The 23,416-nt window shown below is 39.2% G+C and overlaps 1 protein-coding gene across 1 annotated transcript in view; it reads right to left on the bottom strand.

The window, feature by feature from the left end:
• The window catches only part of ANO4 (anoctamin 4), a 220,981-nt gene that overhangs the window by 56,893 nt on the left and 140,672 nt on the right, over positions 1–23,416 (bottom strand). Inside the window, exons 7-10 of the mRNA XM_075058242.1 lie at positions 14,862–14,962; positions 14,504–14,605; positions 11,731–11,775; positions 6,852–6,983 (exon numbers count right to left, since the gene is read on the bottom strand). Of these exons, the coding sequence (XP_074914343.1) occupies positions 6,852–6,983; positions 11,731–11,775; positions 14,504–14,605; positions 14,862–14,962 (380 nt within the window). The remainder of the gene's footprint in view (positions 1–6,851; positions 6,984–11,730; positions 11,776–14,503; positions 14,606–14,861; positions 14,963–23,416) is intronic.

Consider the following 23,416-nt stretch of genomic DNA (forward strand, 5'->3'; position numbering starts at 1 on the left):
TTTTCAGGCTCAGTAAGGGTTTAGGCTTTATTTAGGAGACAGTTCGTTGAAGGTTTTGATCACTTTGTCACCTCATTTATAAGATAAAATGTAGTAAGAATTAATAAACTATTATTTTTATTGCCCGTGAAGTTAATGTATAGGTAGATAATAAAGTCAGTGATTTGTTCCACACCACTTGTAACTGTTAGCCTGGTCCTGTAAGTCTTATTTGTGTGAGCTGTCCTTACTCAAAAGGAAAATCCCAATGAAGATAATGAGAGCACTTCTGGCAGGAAAGGTTCCAGAGTTGATCCTTAATTAAAGTCCCTTTTAAAAATGTCATTGTGGCAATATTGCTCTTACATTCATACTGTAAGTGACATGAAGAGTCAGTGAAGGTTAATTGCTTTGAAATTATATTTGTAGCTTTCTTAATTAGACTCTGAACTGGAGTTTTCAAACTATCTTTCCATGGATAACAAAGCACAGCAAAGCTAACTGTCATCTAAAGAATGCCCTCAAATTAATGGGAATTCAACCAAGAACAAACTGCCAATGAATTCCTGTTCATACATTCTCTTTGGTAATTTTGCAGGCTGTACAAGCCCTTTAGAGGTAAATTTAGCTCTTGAATCTTTGTCTAATACCCATTTGAAAAGAAATGGTTTTACTTTTCAATTTATTTTGGAGACGCAAAAGGCAGGAAAAGGCTATTTTCTGCTGTACTGGTAAGACATAGAAACTGAAAGCTGAACACCCATGGTCTGGTTATAAAGCTACAGCGTGAGGATGTGTGCGTGCACGGATCAACGTGCATCTTTGCTCCATGGGATCCCCAGACACGGAAACATTTGATGTCTGACACTCACCATACCGAAAGCTATGTTCCAAGCAAATGCCTACGCTGGAAGCAATACAAACTAAAAGCACAGAAGTCGTCCAAAGTAGTAATCGCTATATCAGAAGTGTATTCTTTAGTACAGGAGAAATGTCCAACCCTCTGCACTCCCAGGTAAACCCCCCGTTGGTAGCTAGCTGTCGTTTGCTGAGGCAATAGCAGGTTCTTACCTCGCCTAACATCAGAGAAAGAAAATCATCAGCTGTAGTAGCAGCAACAAGATGAGCCTGCAGTATTCCAGTGAGTATTACCACACATGCCCATAGGTCATAGGTTATTTGTTTGAAAATGGGTATATTATTATCACTTTGTTTGTTTTCATTTTGCCTGACACTTAAGGCTGCAGCTGACATTTTTGTTTATCAAAAGAAAATATTTATTAATGGTTAACAGGGATTTTTCACATCATGTGCCTAAAACAGGATCAATTCTGGATGAAGAATGTATTAGTGGCTTTGTCTGTTACAGATTTGGCACATCACAGCCTCTAAAGTAAAATAGAGAGTCATCAAAGTGCTGAATCCCTCCTCCACCTTCCTCTGCCCTTCCCCCCAAATCACCCTGACAACCAAATTGCTTCTTAATTTAAATTGGTGCACTCAGGAGTATTGATCTGAGATAGAATGAGCTTTATGTATTTTTCAGGGATGCCCTGTTTCATTCAGTTTGCCAGGCAATTAAAACTTCCAGAATCAGACAGAATTTGAAAAACCCATTACAGGGCGTTTCCGAGTTTGGTTGCACAGATTTGTTTAAGAGCAGGAATCTTACAGAACTGTGATTCTCTGCTTATCAAAAGCCATTTGCAAATGTATAGTTATTACACTGTAGCTGTATTTAAACCCAAGAGCGACCATCCTGGTTCAAAACAAGTAAGCGTCCGTGCAGCCCTGTGCCCCGTCTCCAGCGGTAGCTGCTCCCTGACCCACCCAGGATCTGGGGGTGAAGCAGCTCAGGGGGACACGGGCACACATCATCCTGGTAGGGACGGGATTTATTAGGGCCAATCTGAGCATCAGAGAAAGCTTAAAACGTAACTCCACCCTGAGAGACACCCGTCTTGGAAATCTGACAAAGAGACAGGACGAGATCCTCCTCATGTACCACGAGGGGACATAGTACAAATGAGAATAACTCCATTAACCTCTGGTATGCAGGGCCATTTTTGTTTAATTAATCCAGAATTTGTCCTAGTCCTCCTAACTGTGTAAATTTTAAATCTAATTTTCACTGAAGTAATAAATATTTAAGTGGTTTATTCAATTATATATTAGATTAATATTTAACCAGAGAGTTTATCACCTTTGGAAGAAAAAAAAAAAAGGGGGGGGGGAACAGCTCCTGATACAAAGTTTGAAATGCCTAAAGAGCATTAAAAGCATTTTCCTAGCTAATATACAGCTATCTAAGACATTGCAGCTAATTACTAGTTTACTACTCCGAACTGACTAGCAGTTCACTACACAAAATAACCAAGATGTGGTAGAAAAATAACTAATTATCATCATGTCTGATGGAAAACATTTTCCACATATTGTGAACTGTGCTTTCTTGTAACTGATAGTTTTCAGAAGAAATGCTTTAGCATAAATAAAGCTCTTCCCAAACTGTGGCTGCAGAAGAGAGATACTACTCACAAGCCTATCTTGAAAATTATTATTTTGTACTCCACACAAAAAAAAAAAATAAAAAATGCTTGCCTCAGCTAGGCAGAGCTTCTTTCCTCCAAAAAGAGATTTCCTATTACTTAGGAAATAAGATGAATTTTGGTCTTCACAATTTTGAGATATACCCTATAAGTTATGCCATAATCTCTTTAAAAGAAAACTTGAAGCCCTGCTGCAAAAGTTATAGGTGCATCTTACAAATGTGATTCTTGTATTTTCTTCTCTGTCTGTTTTGGAGGGAGAGCAGATAGTTAACTGTGCCTCTTAAAACAAATGTAGTTTTTTTCTGAAAGCTAGCCTTTCTCCACATCTGGCCTTTCCCATCTGAATGGGAAAGAAAAATGCAAGAAAGAAAAAGACCATCAATATGATCTACTAAAATTGCACATGCTCATTGTACATCGATATTTTAAAAATATTCATTCCTATTGAAAAAAGGTCTGATCAGGCCTTGCCGATTTTGGTCTTAATTATTTTTTTCCCTAGACTCCATATCGTAAGTATTGTCAGTCATCTGTCTTTCCATGCTTTTAAAAGCAGCTATCACAAATGAAGACTGTGCTCAGATCATGTTACAAACATCATCTGTATCAGACTGGAGACCTGGGTGTGAAAACTGTGGCTAGATCAAAAAAGATAAACTGCCTGTTCTTTGATGAGGTGAAAAACATCTGAGGCTACGGAGAAAGGAAGAAATAAGGAATTCCAGACCCAGATTGCAATATTTGGACAAACATCATACATGGACAAGCTCATATGAGTATTTAAGGAATAATATTTTAGAAAATTGAAAGCACATAAAACCAGGAAAGAAGGAAGAATTCTGCAACCTTCAGCTACAGTATGTGGCAAAACCTACAGCGAAGACATGGAGGTCTTATCCGAAAACTCAGTATATGGAGATTTATATTTCTGAGATGGTTGTATTTGTGAATGATTTACTACATGGTCATTAAGTAATTGTTCAGCATGTACTTGGATAAACATTGATTTATGACAACACAGAAATCCTAGATATGTTCAGCTGGCAAACGTAAGTATCTTGCTCTCCAGAAATACTTGTACAATAGCCAGAAAAATCCTTGTTAGTGTAATTAAAGGACTGATTATATGTTTTAGACTCCTGTGGCTATTTCTTAAAGAACAGCTTAATGTACTTCCCACTCATCTCTTCTTCTCACTTAGGATTCCAGATCTGCAAGAAATTTTTCTCTTTTTTACTATAAACCTGAAACTCAACATCTCTACCTAAGATCTGATAAAAAGCAGACACTAGTGACATTTTTCGGCTAAAACCTTAACACAGTGTGCAAGGACTGAAAGCCTTGCGTTTATTCTCCATTCCCCGAGGACTTCAAGAACTCAGCGTGTTATGAACGCTTTTTCCTTCCTCAAAAAATGGCCCTAGGTTGGATGAAAAGACTTCAACACCACTGAAATCTGGTCAGCCAGCTGAGCATCAGTGCGGTGCTGGGACCCTCCCTGTCCTGTGCATGTTCTGTCTGAATCCGTTTCAGCACAAAGGTGTGATGGAAGGGGATGCAGAGTCACATCTAAAAGCCCAAGAGTAAGGAAGAGACTGTCCCTGGTTTTCTAGCCTAAAGGTTGATGTACTTGTTGAAGAAAACGTGAACTCCACAAGTAACTGCCCATGACAATTATGTAGCCTCCGTTATAATTATAGTATGGTAAGAGCACTCCAGCAAAACCCTAACTACACTAAATATGAAAATGCATGGACTTTTCTTACCACTGGCAAACTGCAAGCAGAATTATCATAACATTATTGTAGATGGCAATTCTTCATTTCTGCAGCTCAAGAATTTCAGTAACTATTTATCTTCACATTCCTAAAACGGTATTGTGGGTCTCTGGGCTAGAAATTTAAATAAAAGCCCTGACAGGTTTTAAAAAAAAAAAAATCATGTTACATTTAATTAGCAACTTTTTCACTGGTTAAAAAGCAAGTAAAAGCTTATGTAATGCAACAGTGACAACTGAAAACTGAAGCTTTAATCTAATATGGAGGCAGGATTTTAACAACTTTGGATCATTTCTGTTCCTGTTCTGAGTAGGTGACAATTATCCGTGCTGTCCTCGTGAAGGTTACCACACTTAGCAGTGGGTAGAGGTGAAAAAGAAATAATTTTCTTAGTGATCAAACCCTCTTCTGGCACAACTGACTCAGACAAATGAAGGTGCCAGTCACAGTAATCACTACATCAGTTAATATGTGTTGGGATAAACACAGAAAAATCCATTTCTACTCATACTTTCCCCATGTTTGGGGATAGATGGGCACCTTTACTACTGGCTCGTACATATAGGTCCTTCAACAGAATGTTTATGTATATCTTGAAGAAGCAGCAATTTGTACAAAGTAAATGAACCCCAACATAATACACTTGACTGTTAACTGATACTAATAAAATCATTCTTTTTAACTCTACATTTCCAATTATTTGATACCCGCACTCCACAACCAAAGATTAAAAGCACATACTGAAGATGTTCCTGAAATGCTCTAATTACCAACTTACCTTGAAATTCTTGGAACAATTAAAATGCCTGCATGCAACTCACTAGATGAATATTGAACAAGTCATTATATTTCAAAATTCTAGTGAAGCAGAGTAAGACAGACACAGCCAACAGGAACACAAGAACCCTGTCAGAGCCAGCACCTTTTGGGAGAAGGAGGGCAGCTCAGCCAGCATTTTATCAGTCCCCACACAAAAGGAAAGGAAGGGTACACAGAAAGCAAAACAGAAAATGCCAGGCCTGCTGGGGAGTAAAACTTCAAAGTCTGCAATGATGTAAAAGAAGTGCCAAACAACAGCGGGAATGTTAATGCAACTAACACAGTATTTAATACCCCCCCCCGCCAGTTTACCAACACAAACAAGAGCAAGGCAGAAGAGTGAAAAAAATGTTCTGCTTCATATATGCCAAATCTCCTTCCAGCCACAAAAAACCTTTATGTGCTTTAATTTTAAGGGAAGTTAATAGTTAATATTACTGTTAATAAAAATATCAACCCAAATGTCCCCATTTCTAAATTTTTTATTTTCACTGGTCTATTATCGAACTAACTTGCTCCTACTCTTCCTCTTGCAGGGCACAATAACCAACCCATCTTTTTGCTCAAGTATCAGAAGACTCTGTAGTCTGAACCTGATGTCTATTTAGGGCACAGACATTTAGTGGAGATAACCCTGGCTGGTGACCGGTGCTAGGGACAGACTTCTACTGAAGTTTCCCTGGAGATTTGCACCTGCTTTTGTTTTTCTACTGTATTTGGAAAGACACTACTTATGGCAGAGGAGGTCTGTTTTATTCATTCCTATTGCAGCTTATAAATCCAGTCCCTGAAAAGCTGTTCATTCAAAGCGAGGCGTTCAAGAGCATTACATCAGCTTGGCTTCTCCCTGAATAAAATCACATATTTCAGATTTTTAGCCTTTGAACTGCCTGTAATTCTTTCTGTTGACCTTCTGTTGGTACCCCGGTTAGTGTTGCCTATTCTTTGTGATTTTGTTTTCAGTTAGTCAATGACTGTTTCCCGTATCACAAACACTGTAACTACCCATAAGACACCCTCTTTCTCCAAAATTTGTCAGCCCTGAAGTTCAATGTGGGATCAGAAAGTCACGTGGGGCTTTTTCTGTTTTGCATTTTGCAAGTGAATAAAGGCTTCTAGTAGTCAAATGATTTCTCTAGTGACGTTGGTGCAACACTAGTGCCACTGGTACAGTTGGACAAGTGTCACTGGATAGGTCTTAACACTGGCATTGTACAAGCAGTTTTGCAGAGAAATACAAACAAAGCAACATTCTCTGCTCTCTTTAGAGTTCTGTTTGTTCTACAATCGTAACTAGGAATGAAACGCAGTATCAGTTTGTTATCGACCATCAGTGTTAGAAGGACTAATTTTGATTATGCTAAAGACATAGAAATGCTGAAAAAGAAGTTTTAATCACATCTTTAAGAGACAAAGGACAACTGCAATTCTGACCCGAGGGAGAATTAGACATTTGACTACTTTAGGGATGTAATTGAAATTCCAGTGAATTAAAAGGAATATTTCCATTGATTTCCTTTAGCTTTGAGCTGGACCTTTAATTATTAGAAATGCAGACAGACTTTATGCTCTCTCAGGACTCTCTATCTCTCCCTTTTTGTGACAAAGAACTAATTTGAAGGCACTAGTCTTTAAGACTTGAGCTAAGAAATTGATTTTTTTCCAAGGTGAATCCAGAAGGAAAACTTTTCATCTTGTAATTGAGATATAATAAAATACTCACTGATGGATCCTTTGTTGGCTGAATGGAGCAGTATAGCAGTCATTCTCCTCCAGATCTGGCAGTGTCTCCTTGTCCAGTTTCATTGGCTTTCTAGGCAACCATCCTCGAAACCTGCTTATTTGTTTCTCGATCCTGCAGCACATGAAAAGCGTGAACATTTGAGATAGTGTTTTTTCATTACATTACAGAGCACTTACAAAGAACACATGCTGGCAAACTAGGCCACTTAATATTTACAACCAGAAAAGACACAACGTCTTTTGACTTCTTCAAGGCAGACCAAATTATACATGCTGAACTTGATTATTAATAACCAGCTTTCAGCATAGAAGTATCTTATTTTATCTCAACAGAAAAGCAATGCTGATGGTACACGCTGCTATAAATCTCGTTAAGCCCAGTAAGCTCTTGGCAACTCTCTAAACCTTTATTTCTCAGCTTTTCAGTTAGTTTAAATTTCAGGCCTAACTGACACATTAGACTTCGGACATATAAACATTGGAACAGCAGAGATTGTGAGAGAGCTTTGGCAGCTACGTCCCAGCAAGTTACATCCCTTTACTCTCTCCATACGGATTCTTACCTCACAATTGATGCTATAAAAAAAAATAATAGGCTACTTTGTTCATTTGGTTCAGTTGTAGTGTCTTGTAAAACTACAACCTCCATGAAACCAGAATACTCAGTGTATAGATTAATAGATGACTGCTACACAGATTCTTACATTTAGAAGGTATAAAAGCAAACTAAGATCAAGCCGGAGAAATGGCAGATTTAACTGCAGGTGCACTCATGCAAAGATGCACACTGAAATGAAGGGAAAGGGAAGAATCAGAGCTGATTGAAGACGACAATCTAAACCAAATTCGAACCCAAACTAAAATGTTATAATGAAAAACACATAAGAAAGATGAGATGATACATCTGGCACAATGAGCCCTACACTCTCAGAAGTTCCTAACACCTTCAAGTCCTAATCAGTGATCTCTGCCTGCAGAAATCATAGGCTACAAATTATGGACTATGCACATACTCCAGTCACTGGACGAGTCTTTCCAGGAGTGGAGCTAAAGGGCATGAATTGACATCATTTGAACTTTAAGTCCAGTTCTGGATGAAGCTCAAGGACTGGAAATGTAGTTGTTTCTTTTCTTTTGACAGAAGTCAGCACAATAACTCTATGACCAGCAAATGCTGTGAGCTCCGCACAGTCACCTGGAGGGAGGGCAATCCCTACCCAAGCAGCTAAGTGTGTGGGAAAGTGACGTGAAATTATTACGTACTTTCATTTAAAATACATATAATATTTCCTGGAATATTCAGCCTTCTCCCATCGGGTATTTTTATCTTGGATAAGGAAGCTAATGCTAATTTTTAAACATGGGCACATTTCAAAATTGTAACCAAACTAGCTCTGACTTGTTTCGGTACCATTTGTGTATTCCCATTCTGGGAATAGCATGGCAGTGCGGGGGCGGGGCAAATTGACCATCAGGACTGTTGGGAAGAACCGGAATGCGTATATGAACATAACATAGGACTTATACTAAATTAATCACAAACTCTTCCCGGGCAGTGTTTGCACCGAGGAGGTGTTTTGCAGAAGTCTGCGCCCGAGTGCAGGCGTGGTGTGGGTTCCCAGGGCTGCAAAGGGCCCGACCACCCGAAACTCCAGCTGCAGCATCCAGCCTGGCAGCCTGGAGCTCGTCCGTGCAGACCCTGATAAGAATGACAGGGGAAAAGTAAATTCTCTGTAGGGGAATTCCCTGTCTCTCGGCATCCAATTTTTCCTCTGTAAAGGCCACAAGCTCTGCATTACTGTATATTCAGGAGGCTTAGTGAGTCCGGGCATGGAAAAGGGAAGAGGAATCAGGCAGAAGGGTTTTCTAAATATCCCATTCCATGCTTATTTGTTAACCGAAATCATTTGAATTCTCTAAAGTATTAACACCCTCGCTAATCTGCAATCCTTTCTCAGTCATCCTGCGAGCCAATGTGCACATTTGAGATAGGCGTGCTGCAGGTTTATCACACCACGCATGCATGCACACAGGCACAGAGTGCTTTCCCCACTTAAGAGCAATGCATTATTCATGTTGGCTTCTCACTGAGCGTACCCAGAATTTGACTGGTTTGCCATTCCCAAGGCTCAGACTGCTTGGCATGCTCAGTGAGCCTGGTGGCAAACAGGTCTGAGAAGGTTGCAAAGCCTTTCTGCAAGGCCCAGAACATACAGTACAGCGATCCCTAGGGAAAAAAAAACCCAACTAGTTATCTCCTTGGAAAAGAAAAATGACCAGATTCTTAAATTGCTCCAGCGCACTCCAGCAATGCCATCAGCCGGCAGCGCAGGCTTTGTACTCTACAGAAGCACCTCTCAAAAAAAAAAAAAAAAAAAAAGAAAAAAAGAGTGGTGCTGGTGCTAACAAACACAGACACATAGTGTTAAAAATCTACTGTGTTTTATCACTTCTTGAAGGCTAATCCATGCCTCACCTTCCCTTATGGAGAGGCTTATATGCTCAGCTGAATAGGGGAGGGGTGTTTGGAAGGCAGAGCAACCTACACTAGAGCAGCAGAGTGCATGGAGCGATGAGGCGCCGTAGTTAGCCACAACGAAAGAGGAGAGTGGAAGATTTGGTAATAATATCCTTCTTAAATTCCTTCTTTAAAAACACTCATTAGCCTCATAAGGCAAAAAATCATTCTCTTAATTCACACAGTGTCTCAAAGACAAAAGTCTCTTCCACTTCAATCCTGCCCCTGCTCTCCAAGTCTAATCTTTACCCAGTATCCTCTTTCTGAAGATACATACTGTGCTTAACTCACACAAAGGGTTTCTCAAATAATTTCAAAGAAACTGTTTTCTCACGAGGAAGTGGGGTAGGGATAGAATTGTTCTTTCAAAGGAAAGAGGAAGTTAGGAAAATAAAAAAAAAAATGTTTTGAATCAAGACTGATTTTTATCTGCAGGTCAGCTTTGATAGAGCTTTGCGCATATTGTAGTGCTAGATGCTGTCTTAGTTTAGATTTTAACCCCCCTGCAGGTACTGTATAGGTACCTGACACCCCTCCTTTCCTCTAAAATATATTAGGGGAGTTTGTTGTTTGAAATATTGAGATCACTAGAATTTTTCAGAGAGAAAATTCAAGTCAGGTTGACAAGTTGCAAGTGACCTGCTCTGGGCTTTGCCTTGTAACAAAAGTCCTCTTTAAAATAAATTTTGCCCCAATGTCAATATAATGTGTGGCTTAGATCAAAAAATGGACCATAGCTTCAGTTACTTGTAATCTTCACTGAATTAGGAGTAGAGGAAATAGATACTTATATCGAAGCTGTCTATCTGAGTTTCACATAAATGAAAATAAAGCTGAATATGTTTTCTTTTTTCCCACTGGGACTATTCAGTTATAGCTTTTCCGCCTCAAGTAGCTATTTATAGACCTGAACACAAAAATTGAATTTAGCCAAGTGTTCTCATCACTCAGGAACTAAAATACCAGAAAAAGATCATACCTCTTCCCATACTGACTTCAAATTGCATCCTGACTCTTAAGAAAATGAATGCAAAACGAAATTTCATACACCACATATAAATGTTAGAATCTTTACCTACTGCTTCTTATCTATTACTTTAGTCAAAGCAGCCATGTGTTAACTAAAATGAAGACAAATTCCAAAGTTAACAGCCCCTGTAGTATTTATTATAAGGTGGGGATGGGAAGTGGGGGAGCATCAACAAGTTTTAGAAGAATCGTGTGCGTCTATTAGCCTGTGCCAACTAAGTAACATGCCATAACTCCACAAAGTGCCCATTTGGTGCTTACTAATATAAAGAAGCAAATACTATAATGTGAGATCAATGCTGGTACTCTCAAGTCACCAGCACACCGTGATAGAATTTAATATACAAAATCCTTTTTAATATGCTCATACAGCAGGGTGATAATATGTGACTTATTTTCCCATGGATGTTCATCTACTGACGTCATCTGCAAAGTGATACAGCTGTTTACTCTGAAATGCAGATTTTTCAAATTCAATTCTTCTCTCTCAGAGGTTCATGGGTATATTTCCACTGACCTCAGAGTGACACACTAAATCAAATGCGAGACCTTTTTGAAAACTGCATCAACAGCGCTGTGGCATTAAATGCCAGCCTATGATCTGGTCTTTGCCAAGCCTGTATATTTTTTAGGCTTTTTGGAGACATTTTCATTTAACTGTCCAAGGTATCAAAAAGAAAATGCAAACTGCAGCATCGGAAGGTTTTCATTGCATCGTCAGACATAAACCAGGCATCAAACATAACCTTAAAGATATTTAATAACCGAGTGAAAGCACTTCAAAGATTTTTAAAAAATATTCATCTTTCAAGCTCAATAACATTACACCAGAGATGAACCCGGTTCATTGCCTTCCTATCTACCGCCAAAGTACTAAGCATCCTGCCAGAGGAAGCAATAAATAAATAATGCCATCGCTATTACAAGTAAGCAAGGTGCATGGAATTGAAAAAAAAAGCTGTAACTGTGGTATTTTAACCCCAAGAAACTCCCTAATGAGCTACATAAAAAGAGATACAGTGTTTGCACTAACACACTTATTGTTCTTTAAAAGACTCCATCAATTGAAAAGTATTTCCTTATTCCTAAAAAAGACAACACAGATAAAATGAATTGCCTCTTTCACATTGCAGATGCCTTAAAAATGCAACTTCTGTGTTTGTTTTTGCAGATACCCTAGTGTCTAATGACTCCCTCCACTCTTCCTACAAACACAGCTAATAAACTTTTCCCTCCAGCTTGACCTTAACCTTTATTTTTGTTATTGGGTCCAAATGAACGTAAACTGGACTGGCATAAGAATTGTACTCACCTATTCATGAACTTGTATCGGCGGTGCAGGTAATAGATTTTTCTCCTGGAAGAACAGCAAAAATGAAGCCAGTCGAGAAGAAAACCCATCGTCAGTTACAGTATGAACTAGCAAGGAAGGAAAGGAGATTGAAGACAGAAGCCTGTAAGAGGTGGAGGAAGAGACTAAAAGAGAGATTAACAGAACTGTCGCAGGAAGCCACACAGACTCTGGTGGCGTTTGAATTGCAAGAAGGTCATCATTTTCCCATTGTCTTCTCCTTTTCTGCTATTTGTCATGTGTGAAAGACAGGGACCCAAAGGTGTTTCTATTTCAGAGAAGTCCATAAACTGCTGCAGGAATTCTATAGGGCTGATACAGATACGGATAAATTATCTCATGTCCACTAGCGAATTATCAAAGCTGCGTTCGGTGAAACACAAGGGGGAATCACTCAGAAAAGCCAGGAAAGAGGTACCTGATGCTGCAATATGCCATAACACATGCAGTACCAACCGGGCCCAGTGCTTGCTGTTGGGGTTACATCCCTTGAAACACAACATAGGCTACACAAGCAAACGAGCATGTGCTTGGCAAGCCCCCCGCCAAAGTCCGCAGCCTCCCCCTCTGCCCGGCACAGCCGATTTCTGTTGTCGGTGCAATAACCCGTGCAGGACCGCGCACGGGGAACCAGTGAGCAGACACGGGTGCGCGAGCAGACGCGTGTCCCCCCCGCTCCCGGTCTGCTCCCCGACCAGCCCCGCAGGCACACCGCGGCTCTCGGGACTTGACCCATCGCCTTCAGCAGAGGGATCACGTCTTCGTGAGAGTTCAGAAAATCTGAGGGCTTCTAGGTGCGGGTTTGGGGCTGATACTCCTTACTGGAAGGTTTGGGTGCCTGCCTGAACTCCGGTTACCTCCTCCAGAGGCTGACTTTGTCATCCGCTGAAGGTCATGGCTAAATCGAGGTGGTTTCTGTCTATTCTGACAGGTTCCATCATGTAACGCTGAACTGCACCACTTCTGGAAAATGAAGGGCTCGCACCACCCATATTCTGAATATTCGTTTATATTAAATGTACTGTAGGGATGCTGTTAGGGCCTTGGAAGCAAGCATGGTTGGGAGCTTTCTAAAATAAGGCAGCACTGATGCTTTATGAACTATAGAAAAAAAACCTGGTTAGTATTCCAGGTTAATTTTCAGAACTTAGAATTTAAATAACGCATAATATTTTGACATTATTGTTATCAGTGCCCATATTTTGCTGGTGAAGTAAAATTTTCAAAACAATTTCATGTTGGCCTCCTTTGGCCAACTCCTCCACAAGATAGTGTTATTTATCTTGCTCTACTTGGCAGGAGCAGAGAAGGGTCAAAGCTAAGTGTTTCTGAAGATGCCATCCACTTCATGATTTTGCTTCAAATATTCAGAGATATCCACTGTTTTGGCACCCCTTCTTTGAAACAGTAAGGATTTTATTCACTGATGCATGGGCCTTCAAAAATTCCAGCCTAAAATATTGGGTGCTGTAAGCAAGCAGTGGCCCTAAAAACAAGGGGTTAGGTAAGGGCACCTGGAAAGAGGTAGTCTAGACTAGGGGACATTTTGTAGAATGCTGGTCCTTGTTTTTAAATGGTAAACAGTACTGCTGCGCTTAAAATAAAATTTAAGAGCCTACCCAGCAGACATCAGTAAATCATCATGATTTCCTCTTAACAATACTGTAATAATTCTCTCTCTATGGAGGTGGAAAGGATGAAGCCATGATCCTGAAGCAGGTCAAGAAACCTTTAGTGGTTTTGATGCTTTCTATATAATCTGTACAGCATCTACTTTGCCATCTGCTGAGAGATAGATTTCAAAAAAGGGACTTCAGATCAGGAAAGAACAAGCTGCTCAGTGTCTAAATTCTGAGCTGCTGGTGTATTTCTTAATCATGAGACCTTATCCTCCTGCTGGGGCAGGTTCGTCTCAAGGAATGCCACAGAAGTCAGAGGAGGTACACTTTTGGCCCAGCCCTCCGTTTCTATGGCTAGAACGCTCTTTTAAAAGAATATTAATATCTTGCAATGGCTTGTGACAACTTTTATATTTTTCTCTTTAGCACTAAAAGCACAAGAAAGAACAGTTGAAGATTTGCTGTGAAAATGAAAACCAAAATACATACAGAATAAGCCTGCAATTTTGTACTTAATTCATACCCATTCTTCCTAGCAAGTTCTGTACTGCTACAGCTTGTCTCATACCAGAGGCATTTTTCATCCTTAAGTAAGAAGAAAACAGAAGAAATCCTACAGAGGACACCAACTCACTAGTTGCATATTCTGGATCTGATCCTTTTCTTGCTCAGGAGTAATTCCATTAAAATCAATGGAGTTATACATCTATAAACCCTGCTAATTAAAGAAGAATCAAGACCTCTCAGTTCATGGGTTTTGGTCAGTTCCAGTGGAAGTCTTTATGCTATTTTAACAGTTCTGATAACCAGCAGAGTAAAAAAATCAATATTTTACATAGAAAATTTCAAAGCCCAACATGCAAATAATATTAAATAAATGATAAAAATAATCTGAATGACAATGTGGAATGAATTTGGTTATCAGTAGCGTGTAATAGAAGTTCTTTATTTTCTCCACAGAAAAAAGCATTTATAGTCTGAATTGTTCTCCTGTTAGATGGGATACTTATTTATAATCTGTATTTCCATAATTACACACTATGCAAGCAATTTACAGGTGCTGAACATACCAGATACGTCCAACAGACATGCACCTTCTGTGCTGCCTTACGTACCTGGATCTTCTTGACCTCCCATTGATTTCAATGAAATGTCCATTTAAAAAACAGCAGCGCACAAGTATGCAGGGGGCTCCAGCATTGAAGGGGTTAAAGGGCCTAAGGATAGAATACCCCATGAAAACAGCTGCACTGCTACAGCTCACCTTCATTTCAAACCAGTATTGTACCAAAATTTCAGGCATTAACAAGAAACAGCAATGAATAGGGTATCTAAGGTTCTCCATTTATATTTTCTAAAGATGCGGGGTATCTTACAGAAGAGCTTTTCCATGTGCATTTTGGTGTTATCATTACGTTAGCTTTACAGTATAGTGTGACTTTGGAGGTTCAGACAAAATACAACTACACCTACCTGAAAGGCATTCTTACATTCATTAGTTCAGCGTATTTGCCCAGGACCTCCCAAGGAGCATGCAACTTCACAAAGATGATGTCGCTGTTTGTTAGAGATGACTGCAAAAGAAAAACAAAACAGCCACCGGGCCTTACTTTTTCAAGTAAAAAAAGAAAGAAACCACGGCTCAGTGGTCAATATCTATTTTTTCTGGTCTTGTGTCACCCCTCGCACTTCCTGAGTCTCCCTCAAGCACGTGCAGTTCTATCAGTATTTTGTCAACTCGTTTTCCTTCTGGTTTCCTGAAAGCCATCCCGTGGCTCCCTCCCGGGCTGCACGTGCGTTTCCTTCCCATGGAGAAGAGGACATGGAGGGGAGGCTGACATGCGGTTGTGGGTTACCCAAGTGTGGGGTGGAAATAGGGTTGGTGGGTGATTCTGGGTCTGGAAGTCTGGTCCTGAACTTCAGCTGAAAACAAAATGGCAAGTCAGGATCTGATTCTGCCAGGTGATCGGGTTTTCTGCACACACACAGAAGTGCAGATGTGTGGAGGCACATCTAGCAATCAAGAAAAGTTTGTATGAACGTGTGGTCCTATCGTTGTTGCCGCACACGGACAAATAACGAAGTCCCAGCTACAGAGCCACGGTCTCCAGCTTCCCATCCTTCAGCTTCCCTCTTGGCCCCATGAATTCTGAATGTTACAACTAAAGCCAGCAGGAAAAAGGAAATCTGATGCTGCCCACAGCATAAAATTGTCCAGATTTGTTGCCCAGAAGGGTCAAGGCCCATGACCATGCCCGCAAGATCTCTTTGCAGTGCTGCTATCTTCTTTTCTACGGGTTGTATGTAGTGTGGAAAAGAGCTTCATGTAGGGTACGGGCAGCAGAGAGCTGTCACCTAACAGAAGGCAGTCTGGTAAAGAATGGAGAACATGCAGTAAAGAGGAGAAGGGGAGAAATTTAACTGTGTTTGCGCTCAGGAGGTGAAATAGTGCTTTACAAGAAAGCTACAGCAGAGTTGGCTGAAGCTGACACGAGAACACAGACATCCACATGTTAATACTGGAAGATGAATTGTTCAAATTCTAATGAAAATCAATGAAATTCTCATAAAATTGCATACAATACAGCTTTAGACAGCTGAATGGATCACATTAACAGGAGAATTACTACAGGCTGAGTTTGAGGAATACCCAGGAAATGCGTAAAGGGGTACACGGTACGAGAAAAGGAAAGCGTGGAGACTGAGAAAACAGACAAGAAAATTGTTAGTTGGCTTTAGGAATGACTTCCTAGTTTTTTAGACATTGTAATATATTCAATGTTTCTCACATTAATTCTTGGTTAACACAACTTACTAGGCATTCTTAAATCTAGCATTGTTTATCTGGGAGCTACAGTGGCTATATGGGCAGGAGGCTCACATTTATACTTCTGATGCCTATTTGATTCTTCCTCCCAGTATCCTGATAGATGCTGAAATTACTGAAACTGCTACAAGCATGTAGCTAAAACATGCTAAAGAGTAGCTAAGACATTATTAAAACATTAATAAAACATTTTTAAAAATTAATTAAGCATTAATTAAAACATTATTAAAACATTAATTAAACATTAATTAAAACATTAGAGATGCTAAAACATTATTACTAGTTTGTGATAGGAATGAAAACTCCAACAGTTAACATACAAATATATGATTTTCTTTAGCACATTAAAAAAAAAAAGACCCCCCCCAACCCAGTCACTACAGAGTTAACTTTTTTTTAAAACAAATAGAATATCAGAATCCTCAAAAATGGACACAGAGAAATATTTGTACCCAAAGTACTATTGGGCTGCATGAAAAAAATTGATTTAGTGCATAATGGAAAGAGTGACTTTCTGGTATTAAAAACTGCAGAAAAAACCCCTTGCTGTTCTTTTGCTCATGACATTCTGAAAAATATTTCAACATGAAATGATACAACAGCAACAAAATGTCCCAAAGAGACTTGCTTCAGAGACAATGAGTTCAGCTGTACTCTTTCCATTGACTTTTATGGATTCCAAATTAGGCTTCTAATGATGTTTTTCTTTATAGGTATGTTTCACAAATTATCTTTTATTTTCCCATGAGACTTTAGCAAGCAGACACCACAAAACCAAGACTAAGTTCTCCTGCTCTAAAAATTTCCTGCAAACTACTCTTTCAAAGATGAGGTTAAGTCAGCAGTGGACTGGCAATTTTGTCATAAACAGCTCAGATTAAATACAAACAAACAAACCAACCCCATCAAAACTCAAAAGAACTGTGTAATAGGCCCAATCTACAGAAGGAAACTATGGTCCTAACACACCAATAAAATTTGAGAAATAGAGGAAATTTATTAAACACAGTCTGTAAATTTAGTGATGGCTATTAAACAGGAAGCCTATAGGCATTTTCCAGCACATTGTAGTTTAAGCCACACTAGATATGGCAGCCACAGTAACATGACTCGTGGAGATGCTGTTTCACAGGTGAACACTATCTTCATCTAAATCTGATTTCATATGTTACACTTTTTCACACGGAAACATGAAAAACTTCCATATAGTTATCACAAATATAAATACAGACGTTTAAAGAATATTTTCTACTCAATACCTTGTAATGTTATGTTATCAGCTTTGTCAACAGAAGATCTAACCAAAAGACATTTGGGAGGTTCAGTTATTTTCATAAGAAAGAGATAATAATGCCAAATTATTAATATGGAAATCCATTTCTCTTGGGTTTGCTCACGTTAAGTGTTCACAAAGGAAAGCACTAAGAAAGCTTGAGAAAAACAAGATTGGAAAGAGAAGAACAAATCCAGATGGAGGAGTAATTGAATGAAATGTCACGTTCACTTAATCTAAAGAGAAAATAACTAATCAAAATACCTGAAAAATAATATCGAGAGCACCACCTTAGTTACAAAAATACTTTAGTGAATGGAATCTGCTAAACTCTCTTTGCTAGATTAGTATGTAGACACGGTATCCTTCAGCTTCTAAATGTTTCATTGAGAGGAGAGGAGCATTCTTCTGTTGTAATTGACTTTCGAGGCCTGGCTCATTAAACAGTTTGGAGAAGTAAACTCAATTTCACATTATGGGAACACGCAAACAAAAATCAATGTAACATTGCTCCCCTTGGAAATTTAAATAAGACAACTATTGACATGAGCAATCTGCTAGAAAGTGATGTCTAGATGATGAAGAAAGAAAAGCAGAGGAATCAAGGGAACAGACAATGAGATAAAACCCTTTGCAAACACAAAAATGGAATAAGTGTTTGGAATTGACCTGTGGCACCACTGCCTATAGAGTTATCACCACATGATAATTGCAAGGCCATCAGCGTTCAAATTAATTAGTTGTTTCAGACTGATTCCTTGAGGAGGAATATCCATAGCAAAACAGATTTTCTTCTGGTCGGTAATAATATTCTTGCTGGTCTTCAGAGCAGCGCAAGCCCAGTGTGACAAGAGACTTACTGGAACCAGAGAATCGCAGACTGATTTAGGTTGGAAGGGACCTCTTGGGGTCATCTGGGCTCACTCTCTAGCTAAAGTGGGGCCAACTTAGATCAGGTTGCTCAGGGGCTTGTCCCATTGAGTCCTGAGTATCTCCACAGGCAGAGATTTCACAGGCTCTGGGCAACCCGCTTACTGAAACTGGCAGGAGAAAAGAATATTTTCTATGGAAGAACTGTACTCTTCTCCAGAGAAATGTTGGTTGAAAACTACAAGTTTCTAGACATGAAAATACATAAAAATTCAAAATGTTCAGTGCAAAGATGGCATTCTTTATAAAATGACTTGTTTCTTACAATAACTTTTAAAAAAATTATTCTTCTGATTGAGAAGCAGTAGCAAGGTGTATTTAGTTTAATTGAACCCTGATCTTCAAAACAGGTTTGTATGGTAGAATTCAGATCACCAGAGCCTAGGTTACAGATAGTCTATATACAATGAGTTTCAGTGTTCAGTGCCATTGATCTGCTATTTTTCACAAGCTGTAATTTTCCCCTCCTCCTTTCTACTCCCCAACCCCCTTCTACAGCTGGAAATCATATTTCATAATTCCTGAAAATGTTAGATCAGTATTTGATAATCACAAGTTTCTATATCTCTGTATGAGAGATATTCACTAGTTCCCAAACTTTCTGGCTTCACTGACAAATCACTTCAGCACCATTCCATCGCTGCCAACCCCAGAATATAGGCAGTACCACCAGCCCTCTTATTACAGACTTGCCCTTCTGGCAAGACTACCTTTCTCTTTTACAATTAAGTTTATACAGACATCGTATTTCCCAAAGAAAACAAAGCAACCACAAATGTGTTTGAAAGCAAAGCTTCATATTCTCCTCCAGCTTCACTGTATAAGGAGTGGACGAGCCTGAAGTAGGGGCTATTTATGTAACCCCAAAAGCATAAACACCTGCTGGGTGAGTTACAGCCGTCAGCTGGGCCAAGGAAAACTTGGAAAGGGCCGGCGCTTATTCTCCTTCTGAAAGCAGGCACAGAGTGGTGTTAACTACTGTTTAATTTAAGTCCTGGCTACTAAACTCACACGTACACTCCTGCAGGCATTCTAACTCCTTTTGATGGCAGGATTTAAATATATATGTTCATTATTGACCTGACTCTACTCATTCTGAAGTTATCATCGGTAGTCTGAATGGAAGCAAAGTTACGCTGACATTGAACGTCTCTTGAAAAGCCCACGTTCTGCTGTATTTGCAGGCTGTCTTCCAGGATCAAGGCTAGAGATCAGTATCTCTTGTCAAATACCCTCCTGAATGTTCTCTTCCAACACAGACTTTTTTTTTGGTTCATTATGAGTAATACTGTCAAGTCATTTTAAGAGAAAAACAACTGTAGGACTCACTTTAATACAAGCATTGCTTGAGTCTAAAAGTTAAGACTTAAGATGAGAAAAGAGATTCACAGCACATAACCTTGTCCTGGTTTCAGCTGGGATAGAGTTAATTTTCTTCCCAGTAGCTGGTACAGTGCTGTGGTTTGGGTTCAGTCTGAGAAGAATGTCGATAACACACTGATGTTTTCAGTTGTCACTGAGTAGTGTTTAGACCAAGTCAAGGGTTTTTCAGCTTCTCGTGCCCAGCCAGCAAGAAGGCTGGAGGGGCACAAGAATTTGGGAGGGGACGCAGCCAGGACAGCTGACCCAAAGTGGCCAAAGGGGTATTCCATGCCATTGGTTTCATGGCCAGTATATAAACTGGGGGGAGTTGGCTGCGGCAGGATTGCTGCTTGGGAACTAACTGGGCATCCGTCAGCGAGTGGTGAGCAATCGCATTGTGCATCACTTGTCTTTCTTGGGTTATATTTCACTCTCTTTTTATTATCTTCCTTTAAATTACTGTTGTTATTATATTTTATTTTTTAATTTCAATTATTAAACTGTCCTCATCTCGACCCACAAGTTTTATTTGTTTTCGATTCTCCTCCCCATCCCACCAGGGGTGGGGAAGAGTGAGTGAGTGAGCAGCTGCCTGGTGCTTAGCTGCTGGCTGGGGTTAAACTGCGACAAACCTTGAAGGATAAAATTACATTGTCTCCAATTGAATAGCGTAATTGTTTATTTGCCTTGAGGCTACTAGGCAGGCAACTGCAAAAAAACAGTGCTCTCATTTATGTATACGTATCAGTAGGGAAAAGAAAGGATTTACCATTAAGGTGTTTTCCCTATCATCATTTAATCAAAAAATACTCAAGACTGGGGCTCTCCTCACCTTTTAAAGCCTTCCTCATAAAAGTAAAAGGAGATAAATAAGAATTTGAAAGAGATCCAGCAACCAGAATCAAACCTTGCCTACTTTTGCAAGACCCTGCAAGGCAAGTTAAAAAGCCAGAATGGGAACAGTTCTTTAATTTTTGGCAAACACAGCTTATTTCTGTTAAGACCATAAAGCAGAAAAAGCCAGAAAATGAGAGAAAATCGACATCCTTCCTCTAGTAACAATTCTTTCTATAATCAAGCTCCATATCACGTCTGAGTGCAGAGTATTTATTAGTAACTGCTACAGGTTCCACTGTTTTTGAGAATTACTCTGTTATGTTAACAGCACAGATTGATTTGCCATGTGGAGTGAATGAAGTGGAAAAACAAAACCCAGCAAATTTTAGTTGATTAAACCATTCTTCCTCTGCAAAACCAAAGTAAATGTAAATTCACAAGGGTAATTCCACAGAACTGGAAAAGCAGCAGTAATATGCTGCCAATACTTTTCAAAAGTGCATACATTACCACCAACTAATTACCTAGATACTGTCAATACACGTCCGGTTTGAGGGAAAATATTACATACTCACAAGCATTAACTTCCACGCTCATGGATCAGAGGAATCTAGCGAATAATAGTGCCAATATCTTTCCCATATATACTTTCAATCAAAGTACAGGTTTAGTGAAAAAGGGGAATATACTCTTCAGACTTCAATTCGGATTTTAAGAAGCTTTTGACTTACAAGAAACTGTAGGGCAGAAGCAATAAGGATGAAAATAAGAGTAAAAAAAAGAAAGCCCTAACTAATAAATAGGAAGCTGTTAATAAAACAATTTTGACATAACAGGACACTGACATATAAAATATAGAATAATTTGATATATATATAAGGAGACAGAGTCATGTGATTACAATCTAAAATTATTTTTATATGAAATCTCATAGCAAAATTTGATGACGGGGTAAAGCTTTAGTTTTACTTTGCAAAATAATTCCAAAGGTTCAGCTCCAGTGGAGTTAGTAATGCAGGCAGGTGGCTGGCTATTGCCAGCGTTTGGGCAATGTGTCTAATCCCCCTCAGAGCAGGTGTCAGGGTTACAGTGCTTAATTTCTGGCAGCAGCTGACAGCATCTCAGTGCTGGAACAGAACAGAGCTAGTAACAAGGGGAAATGTTTGCAAATGTCCTTTCATGTAGACAAAAATGTGTGAGTGGGAGGGCAACTTAAAGAACAGGGTAGGTTACTCGAGTAGAAATAAAATGCAAGTACTATCTCATTGCTCAAGTTTACTGTGCAACGATGAGCTTACAGTCTGCAACAGAGAGATACAAATTCCTCTGAGAGACAAAACAACATGAGAAAGGATGATGTTTTTCATTCTAACTAATGCCACCTGAATTCACTTGTGGTGGACAGGATGGATCTCACAGTAAGGTAACTTAGATGAACTAAATCTACCACGGAAAAAATATCCTCTGACTTGGACTCCACTTTCCAGAGAAAAAGATTAGAAATACCTGCAGCATGACCTTCTTAATGGAAGAGGTTTATCTGAATGTGAGGCATCGATAAAACATTTCTTGATAATCCCATTAATAAATACTGAATGAATACAGTTTTGACCCATCTGGGTAAGATTTCTGTGACAATTAAAATAGCTAATCATAGGGATTTCATCTGAGAAACAGACAGGACCTTTTAATTCCTCTGGACTGGAGGATAGTATAAACATGTGAAATTAATTATTTGAAGATTTAAAAATGCAGATAGCTGAAACCTCTGAGCAAAATAATGCATTTTTACTTACGAACACTTTATTTGACATTAAGTCTCATTACCTGAGGCATCAGTTATATGCTGCAATTTTAGATTAAAAAGGTTAATATTTTATACAGTGATGGTTGAGATCATCAAACATTTTTGGCTGTACTATGGGCCAAAAAAAGGTCTCTTATGTACAATATTTTACTTTTGGCATCACAGGCCATTAAAAATACATCGTACAATTGAACTACATTTTATCAGGCAGCTTCCTTTGTGATTTATGCCAAGTGTAAAATATAAAAACAATATTTTCCCAGTACAGATTTATGTCTCATTAATCATTTTTTGAAGTAGAAAATACTTACATTTAATGAATTGTCTATTAAATATTCATGTGTGCTTTTAAAGGCTTATTGGAGAAACATCACTTTGGCAAAGAAAAAGGCAATTTATTTTTTGACCAACAGTTAATTTCATGAACTTAATAATCAATCAAGCACCCAAAACGTGCAGGCAGGCTTATTATAGCTTGTGCATACAAATAACCTAGAGGAACCGAACAAGCTGCTTATCATAGCATCATAGAATAATAGAGGTTGGAAAGGACATCCAGAGGTTATCTAGTCCAAACCCCTGCCCAAAGTGAGGACAACTAGTGTGGTGTCATGGATGGAGACCTCACAACCTCTCCGGGCACCACAGCATCTCTGGACAGAAAGGCCACCGCTGACATCCACGTGGACGCAGAAGTGCGTACAGCAGCCCTGGTTCTGAGCACCTGCCTATGCTCCAGCAAGATGAAGATACTTGGTTGTTCAACTCCCTCTTCAGAGTCTTGTTTCTCAGCTTATATAATCAAGAAAAACAAGGAATACTTATGTGACTACCAACCCCGACTCCAAACATGACACCATTGCTACATGACAGAGAAGTGCTTTCCAAAGCAAAATAAGATGGTGAGAATAGGCTTGATTACAACCGTTCAGCTCACAGTTCAGATTAATATAATTACATAGATTTACCTTTTTCCAAATCCCCACCATACT

This window comes from Buteo buteo, chromosome 26, assembly GCF_964188355.1.
Source record: "Buteo buteo chromosome 26, bButBut1.hap1.1, whole genome shotgun sequence".
NCBI lineage: Eukaryota > Metazoa > Chordata > Aves > Accipitriformes > Accipitridae > Buteo > Buteo buteo.